The following is a 13,002-nucleotide window of genomic DNA, read 5'->3' on the forward strand; positions in this document are numbered from 1 at the left end:
GGGATAGAATTTGAAAATCAAAACTATAATAAAAAAGTAACTATATATATTTTTATGTATTTATAGGTGTATATATATTATATATATATATATATATATATATATATGCTTTTAGCCTTGCAGATTTGTTTGTTTAAAGGACAAGAGGATTTGTTTCTTCTAAAATTTGTAAATGGTTTCTTTTCTAAATGCCAGCCCTTGCCAGATAATGGTCACTCTATCAAAATAGTTCTCTAAGATAATGGTCACTCCTATCAAAATAGTTCCCAGTATATTTATTGGCATCCAGGCCCATTCTGAGAAATCTACCACCTCCCTATGTCACTAACTTTATCATACTTGAGTAGTCATGGGGATCAGGCTGTCCAAAGTTCCAACTAGACAACTGGTATCTACACCTGAGGCCTCTGAGGGTAGGACCAATAATAAGTATGGGAAAGGCTAGGGTCATATGCTTTGAATTTGAATGCAGAAAAGATCATTTACAAACTCTGATTCGTGTTGCTGGTCAATTAGCACCCACAAATATTTAAGAATACTTGAAAAGTGAGGGGCCTCAGTCAAAAGGACTGCCATCAGGAAAGGAACTTTTCCACTAACTTAGAAGGAGCTATCCAACTTTAAAAGTTATTGTTTCTGAAGTCTTATCTTATAACTTTTATACATGTCTAAGCATAGGGAAAGAAAATGCAGGACGAGAGGAAAACTTACAGATCTGGAGATGGGTGTCCCAAGGGGTCCCTGGCAGCATTCAACCCCTCCTGTACTCAGTACTCATTTGGGATCTGAGTGACTTTGATGAACCCCTAGAACAACTCATATCCTTCAATAAATCTCAGGATAATATGCATAAGAATATTGGGTTTTTTCAGTTAAGTGGTAAAGGATAATGTTTGCAATATCACTCATCTCTCTCCTCTCCTGGTCATCCTTCACATAGATGCCAAAGTTATTTTCCTAAAACTCAGATCTGACCCTGTCATAACTATACTTAATAAACCTCAAAGATTTGTATTCAGGATTGAAGTAACCCTAGGCAAGTCACTTAACCCTATTTGTTTCATTTTGCTCATCTGTCAAATAAGCTGGAGAAGGAAATGACAAGCCACTCCAGTATCTTTGCCAAGAAAACCCCAAATGAGGTCATGGAAAGATGAACAGACTACTGAGATGACTGGACAACAGCAACCAACAAATGCCTGTTTGCTACTTTAAAAGATTTTACAACCTAGCTCCAACTTTTCTTTCCTGATTTATTGTATATTACCCCCTTTCATGCACTGTTATTGATGATAGTGGTGGTGATGAATTTATAATCTAGCTGAACTGGGCCTTCTTGCTTGTTCCTCATACATGATTTTCCCTGTCTAAAAACCATATCTTTGTACTGGCAGGTGCCCATACCTATCTCCCTCCTCATCTCTGCCTCTTTGCATCCCCTTCAAAGCTCAGCTCAAGTTCCACATTCAGCTTTTAGCACTACCCTCCTCAAATTATTTTGTATTTATTTGTTTTAGATTTGATGTATACTTTTATTGATTTATGTTGTCTCCTTCATGTAAGGTAAACCTTTGAAGAAAGGAATGATTTTGTTTTGCTTTGAGTTTTTATTCTTGTTTTTGTTTTTCCTTCATATCTCAGTATCTAGGATAGTTTCTGGTGTGAATTTATTTAATTCACTGCTTATGCAGGGTTGTAATTTTAGCAATTGAAAGTACAATATAGATATTCATATGGGGGGGGCTGAGGAAACAAAGACCCCATCCATATGAAGGGATTTATCCAACTTGAAGGGTTAGTACTTGGAGAACAGGTAGTTCCAGAGTTGGGATTTGAATTCAAGTCTTCCTGAGTCTAATTCCAAACTCTATCCACACTGTTTCTTAAAAGGAAACTTATCATGGTCCCACCCTGCTCCAAAGCAGAAGGATAGCCACTAAGATTGTCACTGGAGATGTCCTCTCCTCTCTCCATCACAGAGATCAAGTACACCAGGACTCACGGTCACTTTAAAGGTGATGGCCTTCTGTAGTCCCTCTGGGGAGATCTGGAGCAGTTCCGCCACAACCTGGATCTCTCGGGCACTTACCACAGAGGCTACTTCCTGAGCATCTGTCTGAAGAATACAAGGTAACACAGTTAGGCTATGAGAAGGAAACCTCTCACCAGAGAGAGTTCAGAGAAGACAGCAAATCTCTGAGAAGGAAAGTTGGCCCTAAGGAAAACTGGGTCTAAATTCCTGGTCTCTCCAGGATCCTCTTTTAACTCTGTGGATGAAGTGGACATTAGCCAGTGTTCAGGGGACCTGTTGGAATTCATCTTCTCAAGATAATCTACCGTTAAATTTTCAGGGCCAGTATTTGTAGCTCAGAAATCAGACAAAACCCCTAATCAGAACTTGGTTTGGAAAGGGAGGGGGATAGAAAAATGTGAAACTCAGAAACTTGTAAATGGATATATATATATATATATATATATATATATGTATATATATATACATATATATATATATACTTGCATATACTTGGGGGATAAAACTGAAAATAGTGCTAATATAATATATAGATAATAATATAATAGAAAATGCTAATATAATGAAGATTAAATTTAAAACTGAATCCTAAGAATGTATTGTGACTTCCTGGAGAATTGGGGGTTTTTTTTGTTTTCCTTTTTTTAAGTGGCTTGCCCAAGGCCACACAGCTAGGTAATTATTAAGTCTCTGAGGCCAGATTTGAACTCAGGTACTCCTGACTCCAGGGCCAGTGCTCTATCCACTGCGCCACCTAGCCGCCCCTTTCTGGAGAATTGTTAAACATTTACCAGCACATCTCTGCCTAGGGTCTTGGAGAGTTCTGACCATTATTCTGCACTGGAAGGCTCAAATCACCATCGAGGCTTCTCAAATGAAAAAATTTTGATGACCTACACGTGAGAGAGACATCCAAAGGGAAAATACACCCTATTCACTTTCCTGTCTGTCTGCCAACTAGGTATGGGTCAACTTTCATTTACTTTGTCCATCTTCTCTGAGTCTTTTTTGTTTGCTTTTATATGAGCTGTCCCTTACAATGTGAGCTCCTTGAGAGCAGGGATTATATTTGTCTTTCTTTATATCACGAGCCCTTGGCACGAGGTAAATTCAGAATCAAAATACTTGTGGACTAAGGACAGAAGGAGTGGACTTTCTATGGGGACCTAGTCTCGTCGCCTCTCTACAGTCAGAGTCCAAGCTGGCTCTTCTTCCCTTGATCCTTGTACTGTTACACTCTGCCTTCCAAAACTGTAAAAATCAGAAATGATACCATTACTACTTCCACTTTAATACATTAACTATATGTAGCTACACTCTGATGGATTCTTCCAATGAACTCTTCCCCTGCAGTGGTCACATCTATTACTTTTACAATTCTGTGCCTCAGCTGCACCACCTCCCCATCATGCTAATAACTGACATGTAAGATTTTAGGAGTATGATCAATACCTGTCCCTTTCAGCATCCCTCAGATACCTTTTCAGGAAATCCTAGGATAACTTTTTTTTGTGAAGGAGGAAGAAACTTGGTGCAACCCACACTGAGTTTGATTTTTCTCTGTTTAGAGTTATGATTTTTATATTGATTAGTATGATATGTATAATGAATTTAATAATAATACTTTAATTTCTCAAGATCCTTTTCATGGGCAGACTCTGGGCATGGGAAACAATGAAAACAAAGTAGTAATTTGTTTTAATCATAATAAGTCCTGAACTGAATTGTGCTTGCCTGTATTAAGTGAGATGAAGTGAGATAAACTGTACTGTATAATAATAATGTACCCCCATCATATACAATCAACCTAGCCATTCTCACAGGACCCCTACTATGATGCTCATAAGTGACATAATCATTGTACTGTCCTGCATGGTGGCCCTGTCCTGGGAAGATCACTCAAGGCCCAAATCTCATTTTTCTATGATCCAACTTCCCACCTATGATCATGTATAAAATATATGGTTTCACAACAGTAAGGGAGCAAGAGTGTCAAGGAATGGAGTAATCCTATGATTTGCCATATCGATTCCTTACAAAGAAAGTAATTAAAAATGACTATCTAATTATAGTACTCTTGGCCTGCTCTGTCACACCAGGTTAGAGACTGGTCAGTAAAAACTCTGTTAAAACCCCTGAACAATTGATGAATCAGACTAATTCTTTGCACACCAAATCTGCAACACTTACTTTTGTGAACCTGGGTCTACACCAAAAGTCTATGAACAAAGGAGTAGGATAAGGGGAGACTTTCTTACTCAAAAAAAGGAGACCCAGGAGTACCAGCCTAAAGGAATAACAGAAAGGGCATCAGATAAGGTTCTCTCAGAACAAAAGAGATGCTGAACATGGTGGTGCATGCTTTGTAATCCCTACTATCAGAAAAGCTGAGGCTGGTAGACCACTTGAGTTTGGGAGTTCTAAGGTGCATTAGGGTTAAAACTAATTGAGTATCCAAATTAAGTTTGGCTTCAATATGGTAAGCCCCCAGGAATGAGAGTGATGCTGCATAAGGTGTAATAAACCAGTCTAGGTATAAACAAAAACAGTTGAAGCTCCTGTGTCCATTATTAATTCGATCATCTGGATGAGATATGAAGATATAGTCTCATAGAGAGGTAGGGTGACGGGGGAGATGCCTGGAAGGAGAGACAGAAACAGAGAGACAAGATAGAGACAGACAGACAGAGAAGGAGAGGAGGAGAGGAGGGAGGGAGGGAGGGAAGGAGAGAGAGAGAGAGAGAGAGAGAGAGAGAGAGAGAGAGAGAGAGAGAGAGAGAGAGAGAGAGAGAGAGAAAATGGAGCCAAAGAGCAGAGAGCTCCATTTGCTTTACTAGGTGCCCCAAATAATGATTCTTGGTGTAACTTTAACTTTATAAATCATCCCACAACTATTATATATTTGTGGTCATTATCAGTAAAACAACCCCTAAGGAAACTTCTAAAAGGTTGTGGTCCACTTTCATGAGAAGGGAGAAGATAGGAAACTTTCTGAAAGAATAAGAAAAGATAAAAATCTTATCAGAGGGTAGGAGTCAAGAAGATGACTAAAGAAGAGCAGGGGCCCCAGGGTTTCTCCAGGGGTTTCTAGCTCCAAGTTTCATCCCCTCCTTCATGCCCTTACATTCTCCCTGGCTCAAATTGCCCCCTTGATGCCAACATACCTCTTTAGCCAGAAAGTTTTCAGAAAGCTATTACTTTCAACATGAACCTGAGAAATAGGATGCAGTCTCTGGGGGGATTAGTATGCCTGTGGTATCCTCTAGACATCCCTGATATCATTTATAGTGGCAGGGAACTAGTATACATGCTTTGGGTAACCTGTGTATTTTTGCAAGGACAACAGTTCCATCTTGGCCCTCTGCACAAATCCCCCATCCATGAACTGGTTTAATAGTGGAAATTCAGGCCAGGTTTTGGGGTACAGAGGAAATCAAAGCAACTAAGAGGAAACAGGAAACATTTTGAGAATTGGAAGGGCTTTATAATTTCCTGGAAAACAATACTAGGACAGTGACTCACACCTGAGGAGAGCAAGATTGGATGGGGGAATGATGGAGATGTAGGTATTCTTCTGAAGAACATGGAGGGGTTGGGGATTAGGAATGATCTAAAAATGAGAAATCTTCAAATATCAGCTATTCCCCAAGTCATCAATATGGTTTCCCTAAAAGGGAGAAGTGGGTCTTTAACAATAGCTGTAGAGGGGGCAGCTAGGTGGCGCAGTGGATAGAGCACTGGATAGAGCACTGGCCTTGGAGTCAGGAGTACCTGAGTTCAAATCTGGCCTCAGACACTTAATAATTATCTAGCTGTGTGGCCTTGGGCAAGCCACTTAACCCCATTTGCCTTGCAAAAATTAAAAAAAAAAATAGCTGCAGAGATCGTGGTTAAACACAAGGGAAAACTTTTGATTATCTAAAAAATAAAACTCTGACATAACTGTCAAAAGAAGATTATTGGGATTCTGTTTCTAGATAGGGCCTATGGACATATTTAGACAATCACTTTCCTGAAGGCAGAGGGGGAGCTATAGTGGATGGTCTCTTGATAGCTTTCTTCCCCTCAAAGTCTGAGACCCCATATTCTTAATCCCAAAGGGTTTGTGGATAAATTTCAGAGGCTTCTTGAACTTCAATGGGAAAAATTACCTCTGCTTTTTCATAAATCTACAGATAAAATTTAGCATTTTCCTTAAGTAAAATTTAAAAAATACAGAAAAATTATTGAGAAGGGGTGAATAGATTTCACCAGAGGGGGTCCATGATGCAAAAAAGGTTAAGATCTGCTAGCTGAGAGTCATGGGCAGAGAATCCTTCATCAGAAGGATCTCTCAAAATCAATGACTTATGATCTCTTAGTATGTGAGGACTTCTACATGTCGGTCTCTGATTGGTTTCTACACCACACACACACACACACACACACACACACAGACACACACATATACAGACACACACAGACGCAAACACATACATGCATAGCCTCCAAAGTCTCTCCTGTCACAGATTACCTCATATTTTTCAAAGTACACATTGCCCAGGTGAAGGATGGAAGACAGAATTCGAAAGATGCTGTCCTGGTCTTCAGTGCTGAAGTTTAAGACTTCCATAGCACTAAGGAGTCTCTGGAAGTCAGCTTCATCACTTTTGCCTAGGATCTCACAGTTGCCACCCTGGGGAAGAAAAGGTAGAAAATCTCTCTCTGTTTGACAAATAATTCAAATTTCTGTCTACTTTCTGTGCTTTCTAGATTCTTTAGTCTCATTGTGGCAACTAATTTACATTGGTTTAACTCATATATTTATACCTTCCACATTGTAAGAATTAGAGGGTGTGAAGCCCCCTTGATCTGGAAAATCCAGGTAAAATTTTTGTCCCTCCCTTTGAACAAGAGAAGAAGTCTGAACTCTTTCTTTTTCTTTTAAGGGTTGTTAATAGTACCTTATTGTAAAATTTGAGTATTTGGTCATAGGTTATATATAGGTCAGTGTTAAGGAAAAATACAAGCCTTTGTGTGTCATCTGCTGGCTTTTGCATTCTTTTTGAAAACTTTAACTTTTTACTTATCTTACCTTGCAAAAAATACCATATATTTATGGTATTAGGAGATAAAATATGCTGATATTATATAATATTATACATATTTTTATACATTCCTGAGTTTCTAAATTTCTGTGTTATCTGCAGTTTCTACAAACTCCCCCCAAATTCCTATTTAATTTCTTATGCTGACCCTCAGTGTATCAAAACTTTAATTAAGGTCACAATATGGAAGGTATAACTATATATGACATTATTATAATTGGAGTTGATGTGATTTCTCTTTTCCATGGCTCATTTTTACTGTACCTTTGACAAGTACTATTGTGCTACAATAGTATATTAGTGTATACAAAACATGCATAAAATAAAGTTTTAAGGGATGAGATAAAGACAAAATAAAGTTATTTTAAGAATAATATACAATTTCATTTTATCTGTTAATTTTATAAAAATCTTTTTTCTCACTAAAATATTATTAGTGTAAAGATCCATGCCCTAAAGTGTTAAGGTGTCTTCCCTTAGTAAGGAACTCTTGTTTTGTGTTCACATGTCCTGGATTTAAACCTAGTGAAGTCTCATTGGACTTCAGTCATCAGGCACTTCTTGAACCCTCTCTTTGAAAATGAAAAATGGACAACATTTGCTTAAGCAGGGTGGGAGCATGGGAGGAGAGGGAGGAGGACTTGGTAAACAGGCTAGGGTGTCAGCTAAAGGAAGCTTCAGCCTGAATTTAGAGCCTGGAGCTCAGCCAGAAAGAACTTTACTCTTCTTAAGGACTAGATGAAGGAGCTAGAAATTGGCTGTCAGGCAATGAAACCAGAGAAGCTCAAGGGAGAAATCAGACTTACTTTTAAGCTGAGAAAAACTGGATCCTAGAACTAGAACTGTGATGGGTACTCATAATTTGACAATACACTTATTGTTTTTACTCCAAAATGTTATTTTTACTTCATTTTAAGGTTTGCAAAGCACTTTCGAAATATAATCACATTTGATAAAATTTTAAAGATGTGGAGACTGAGGAAGAAAGAAATTCAATGACTTCTCCAGGGTCACAAAACTGATTAAATTCAGGTCTTCCTGGCTCTAGGTCCAGAATTCTATCTACTACAACAAACAGTTACCCACGCTATGTGTAACCAGATATTATAATCTAAATTACTTTACAGTATGATATTTTAATGACTCACTCATCTCCCCCCAAGGGGGTTCAATTAGTAACAGGGACTGGATTTGTGTTTTCATTGGCATAAGGATCTCCAAATGAGGAAATACCTTCAGCCAAGGTAGGTTGAAACCTCTGCATTTTTTAGTCTTAGAGTGAAGGTTAGGAAAGGTTTAGGGTCACATAGCCAGCATGTGTCAGTTGCAAGACTTGAACCCAGATCTTCCAGAGTCTAAGGCCTCTCTCTAGGGGTACAGAGAGATAAATGCATGTGTATGAAAGTGGAAGGGAAGAGGAGGGATTGGTTAAAAATCAAAGAGGGAATCTCCTTTTATTCTTTGAGTTCTGGCAATGGATAAGACCAGTTTTCTGTTTGAAAGAGATCCTGATCTTTCTGTAACAGTCTCACATCTCTGCCCCTGGACAGTCATGGTGTTTACCTGATTCAGGTAGTAATAAGTCTCAGCTTCCTGAAGACAGAAGGTCTGTTTTAACTGAGTGGGGAGTCCTGCCAGCATTTCATAGAATATGTGGTAATTTCGTTCATTCTTGGCCTGTGGAATGGGGTGGGGTGAGTAGGGAGGGGATGAAAGGGCATGATTTAGCATAGACTAAAGAAGAGGTGATTTCCCCACCCAGTCCAGTCCTTCCTCCCACCATAGTTATACCCATTCAGTGTGGAGAGATACCTGAAACACAATCCGGGATTTTTCAAGTAGGTACTGAGACGTTATGGCACCACAGATCAAGCCGCTGGAAAGAGAGCAATTAAAACATTGCTTAAAACAAGTAATTTTTGACTCTTCCTTTGAGGATCTCCAAAGCACATCAGGGTGCAGATTAAGCTAGCAACACTGGTACTTAATGACTTTCCCAGTCCCAGTTCTGAATATAGCCAGAAAGGCTGAGGAAATAATAATAGTAGTAAATGATAATTTGGGTTCAGGGGATCTCAGGGTCTCAGGAACTCTCCCCTAAACCCTTCAAAAATCCACTAGCCAAGGACTCTGTTGGGGAGTTTCTTGAGTCTTGGACTAGATTTTTGAGAGATGATTCTGGGCAAGGAGAGACTGACTACCTTCATGTTCCCTATTCTTCTCCCACCTTCATTTTCAGTTCTATTTGTTCCAGTCTCATATGGTTATTATAGGATATCCACCGATTTGACCAGAGAAGAGAGACAGGAAAGGTCATAGTAGAGATGTCAGCTCCCCTTTCCTTGACAGCTGATACCTTGAGCTCGTTACACCCAACAACAGGGAGATATCCCTAAGACTCCAGAGGTCAGATATTTGGCAGAAAGTAAACAATTAAGAAATGCTCAAATAAAACCAATAGTGGTGAATGAAGGTTGAGTTGAGAATGGAGATGTTGAGAACAAGGATGTAGGAGTATGGTTGGGTGAGACTTGTCATACCCAGAGTCAAGGTTAGAAGGATATTTTCAACAGCAGCTACCTACCTAGCCAATTGGTCTACAAGTATTCATTAGGTGCTTATTAATTGCCAATAATAAGCATTTATTGAGTGCTTATTATGTACCAGTCAATTAACAAATATTTATTAAGCATCCAATTAGGGGTAGTTAAATGATGTAATGGATAGAGCCTGGTCCTGGAGTCAGGATTCAAATCTGGCCTCATATTCTTCTTAGCTGTGTGACTCTAAATAAATCACTTCATCCTGTTTGTCTCAGTTCCTCATCTGTCAAATGAGCTGGAGAAGGAAATGGAAAACCACTCCAATATCTTTGCCAAGAAAATCTTAAATGCATTCACAAAGAATCGAACGTGACTGCAAAAAATGACAATAAAAAAATATATATCCATGTAACTGTGTATGCAATATATATCCAGTATAAATGGAGGGTATTCTCAGGGAGAAGATACTGGGAGATTGGGTTTGTGGGAAAGAACTACTTACTACACAGAGTAGGATTTGAATTGAAGTTAAGTCAGAGAAGTCAAGAGACCAAGGTAAGGAGGAAGATCATTCTAGACATGAGGGATGGCCAGTAAAGTAGGAAGATTGTGTCACATGGAAGGCATAGTAAGGTCAGTGTTGATAGATTGTGGAGAGAAAAGTATAAGAACTGGAAAAGTAGGAAGGGACCAGGTTGTGTTGGGACTTAAAAAGCCATAGAAGAAGAAAAACATGGATAGACTTGCATGAAATAAAGAAGAGCTAAATGAGCAGAACCAAGAGAAGACTGCATACATTTACAGCAATCTTGCTTTAAGGCCAACTCTGAATGAATAAGTCATTAACCACAAAGGGCATATGAAGGAAGATGCTGTCTATGTTTAATGATAGCAAAGTTACATGATAACTTTATTACACGTTTAAAAGGAATAGCAAAAGTACATAATAGATTTGCAATTTCATGAACAATAACCTTTTTTTCTATTCTATTATGTTACAGAAATGCTTGTTTTATTTATTAAGTGCAGAATAAAATAAATAAAATTTTTAAAAATCTAGAGAATATAAGGTTTTATCTTGGAGAGAATAGGGAGCCACTGAGATTTATTGAATATGTATACATTTGTGTGTGTGTGTGTGTGTGTGTGTATGTGTAAATGTGTACGTGTTGAGGGAATGATGTAGTCAGAAATGCGCTTTAGGAAAATCATTTTGGCAACTGAATGGAGAGTGAATTGGAGGAGGATAGTTTTGAGGCAGGGAGTCCAGTTAGAATGCTCTTGCTATACTAAGGCAAGAGGGGATGAGGGCTTGCACTAGGGTGGCAGGTGTGTAAGTGGAGAAGGAGGATGATATCTAGATAAAATATTGTGGAGATAGAAATGAAAAGTCTTGTCAAGAGATTGAATATGTGTGCTGAATGCCAGAGAGAGGTCTATGGGCCTGAGATGTTGGAAATAGATGTCCTTGAATTATTTCTAAGGGCAACTCACTCTCACAGGATCCTAACCTTAGAACTAAAAGATGTCCTGAAAGTCAAATTGAATCTTCTCATTTTAAAGACAAGATAAGAAGGTTATGAAACTAGTGAGAGCCCAAAGGAAGATTTGAACTCAGATCATCCTGCCTCCAGGCCCATGTTGCCCCTACCTTCTGGTGATCCAATTGTTAAGAATGCTACTCCCAGGGGGAGGCTAGGTGGCATTAGGGGGCGGCCAGGTGGCGCAGTGGATAAAGCATCGGCCCTGGAGTCAGGAGTACCTGGGTTCAAATCTGGTCTTAAACACTTAACACTGGCCTTGGGCAAGCCACTTAACCCTATTTGCCTTGCAAAAACCTAAAAAAAATACTATTCCCTTCCCATCCAGAGTGTTTCCTTAGAGGAGGACCCTCTGACCCCTCACTCACTCACCTCTCCAAAAAGATCTCGATGAACTTCCCAAAGCGACTGGAGTTGTCATTTCTCACAGTTTTGGCATTTCCAAAGGCCTCTAGCAGGGGTGTAGCCTCAAGGATCTGGCCCCAAGACCACATAAAACAAAACCAATGAATTCATCAGAAAAGAAGGACCCAGGAGGCATGTGTGGGTTAGTATCTTTGCTGAACCTAGGTGACCTGAAGACCCTCAAAAACCAGAACTCTTCCTCATCCAGAACCTAAGAAACAGCCTTGGACAAGTCTGAATCCATCTAGCTTCCTTGAACCTGCTGACTCTTGTACCCTACAGAGGGAACAGAAGCAAACACTGGGTGGAATTTCAGAGGATACACAACTAGAGATGCATTGGGGACAGCTAGAGAACCAGAGGTAGGTAGGTGGTAGATTGGGGAAGGAAGGAAACAGTTGCTCCCCAACATCTCAGAATACATATCAGACTATTTTGGAATATAAGGAGAAAAGGGAGTAAAGGCTAAGAATATTAGAAAGGTTGGAAGGAGCCAAATTTGGTGTTTAAAGGACCAATAAAGAATCCTGGAGGTTACAGAGAGTCACTGAAGTTTATAGAGAAGGTGATGTGAAATTTGACCTGATCCAGGAAGGGCAACGAGCCAGGAATAAGACTCTGGGGTCTTTTATTATTACAGAAAAATGGTTTTACCAAAGCTTCTGCTAGGCACAATTTCCCAGGGATTCTGACTAGAATCCTTTTTGGAAGGAATAAAAGAAGTTGGACCAGACAACTGCTCAAGGCTATATTTTATACAGGTCTCAGCCCAATCACCAGAAACCCCACAGCAAACCAACTCATTACAAGTGCATCCCATGATCAATGCCTCCATAGCAATTGCAGTTCACCGCAAGCCCCTCATTGCCCCCTCCCCACTGCACACTCTTCACTACTGCCCCCCCCCACTATGATCCCCATGCTCCCAAAGACCTCCACCGAAGTCATGGGTTCCAGGATCTGCCCCTAACTATAAAATAAAAACAAACAAGCAAACAAACAAGCCCACCCCCGAACCCAAACAAGAACAAAGGCTTCTTGAGGAGGGAGGGAGGAACCTAGGGAGTATCCAGGAGGTGGGGGTTGTTTGGGACAGTGGACCCAAAAAAACAGAAACCTCCATTCAAAGCAAACTCCTCAGCTATTTTTGTCTTTCCCCTAACTCCAGTCATTCCCCTAACTCCAGTCATTTCCCCAATCACTTAAAGATTCATGCATTGCCAATCTTTTCCATGAAAATCTGCCTCCCTGTAACCTCCATCCACTGCAGACCTGCCCACTGTGTCTAAGTTCATCACTGTTCCACCATCTTCCACCCATGGGACACAATGGTTAGTATTAAAGGATCCTTGCTTGTATTTGAATCAAAAATGCTGTTCCCTTAGTTTCCTCCA

At 39.7% G+C, this 13,002-nt stretch overlaps 1 protein-coding gene across 1 annotated transcript in view; it reads right to left on the reverse strand.

Annotated features, from left to right (window-relative positions):
* The window catches only part of MYO15A (myosin XVA), a 125,974-nt gene that overhangs the window by 85,238 nt on the left and 27,734 nt on the right, over positions 1-13,002 (reverse strand). The window contains exons 8-12 of the mRNA XM_074201942.1: positions 11,576-11,679; positions 8,932-8,995; positions 8,683-8,796; positions 6,546-6,707; positions 2,003-2,116 (exon numbers count right to left, since the gene is read on the reverse strand). Of these exons, the coding sequence (XP_074058043.1) occupies positions 2,003-2,116; positions 6,546-6,707; positions 8,683-8,796; positions 8,932-8,995; positions 11,576-11,679 (558 nt within the window). The remainder of the gene's footprint in view (positions 1-2,002; positions 2,117-6,545; positions 6,708-8,682; positions 8,797-8,931; positions 8,996-11,575; positions 11,680-13,002) is intronic.

This window comes from Macrotis lagotis, chromosome X, assembly GCF_037893015.1.
Source record: "Macrotis lagotis isolate mMagLag1 chromosome X, bilby.v1.9.chrom.fasta, whole genome shotgun sequence".
Classification (NCBI taxonomy): Eukaryota; Metazoa; Chordata; class Mammalia; order Peramelemorphia; family Peramelidae; genus Macrotis; species Macrotis lagotis.